The following is a 921-nucleotide window of genomic DNA, read 5'->3' as shown; positions in this document are numbered from 1 at the left end:
TCCCACAACACAACTCACCCCATACCACCACCCCCCCTACACAAAATTTGCAGGCGGGACCGCCCGCCAGAGGATGCCAAGATACACATGTATGTTGGCATCGACCCTGGGCGGACCAAGATGTACACCGCGGTGGACGAACACGCCAACGTGACATCTTGCTCCTCCAAGGAATTCCACGCCATGTCGGGGGCCAAGCGGCGGGAGGGGGTCATTGCGAAGTGGCACGCAAAGGCCCCGGACTATGTCAAGAAGCTGCACCAGTGAGTGGTGATTGGTTTGTGGAGTGTATGCAGGGATATGCCCTGCAGGGGCAGGCACTGTGTCACGACACCTCGCATCGCTCCAACCGTATCACCAACCCTCGTGCTCAAAACCATCTTCCCGCAGGTGCCCGACCTACAAGACAGCGAGCACAGCGGTGCTCCTGTCGCGGGTTGCGTGGATCGTCCCAGACCTGCGGCGTGGCCTGGCCTGGCACCGGGACGGGAAGCCGTTCCGGAAGCTGCGGCACCAGGCCTACGTCGGCAGGCAGCGGGCCATCACCCGGCTGGCGGAGCAGTTCCGCGCGCCCCCCGGCATGACTACAATTGTCGGCGTGGGCAACTGGTCGGCCCAGGACCGGGGGGGCATCATGCGGGGTACTCCGCCTGGGCCTTGGATACGCTTCTTGCGGCGCCTGCGGCGGGTGTGCAGGATGGTGGTGGTCAACGAACACAGGTCATCAAAGCTGTGTTGCGCCTGTCACGCCACCCTGCACGCCCACCAGTACGTGCGGGTCCGCAACGGCGTGGAGAAGCTGGTGGACGTGTGGGTCACCAAGCGGTGCACGAACAAGGGCTGCAAAGTCAACGTCGTCAACCGCGACGTGAACGGAGCGGCCAACATGCTGATGCTGACAAAGTGCTTTTTTGCGAATGC

General features: G+C 62.9%; 1 protein-coding gene across 1 annotated transcript; it reads left to right on the top strand.

Moving 5' to 3' along the window:
* Positions 1 to 244: 244 nt before the first annotated feature.
* On the top strand, positions 245 to 584 carry F751_0185 (hypothetical protein; the record flags this gene model as incomplete). Its single annotated transcript, XM_011402314.1, has 2 exons — positions 245 to 263; positions 391 to 584. 2 exons carry the CDS (start codon positions 245 to 247, stop codon positions 582 to 584), a joined length of 213 nt encoding a protein of 70 aa, XP_011400616.1.
* Between the last annotated feature and the right edge of the window lie 337 nt (positions 585 to 921).

This window comes from Auxenochlorella protothecoides (assembly GCF_000733215.1).
Source record: "Auxenochlorella protothecoides strain 0710 contig973, whole genome shotgun sequence".
Classification (NCBI taxonomy): Eukaryota; Viridiplantae; Chlorophyta; class Trebouxiophyceae; order Chlorellales; family Chlorellaceae; genus Auxenochlorella; species Auxenochlorella protothecoides.
This window is presented reverse-complemented; position numbering and strand designations above follow the sequence as displayed.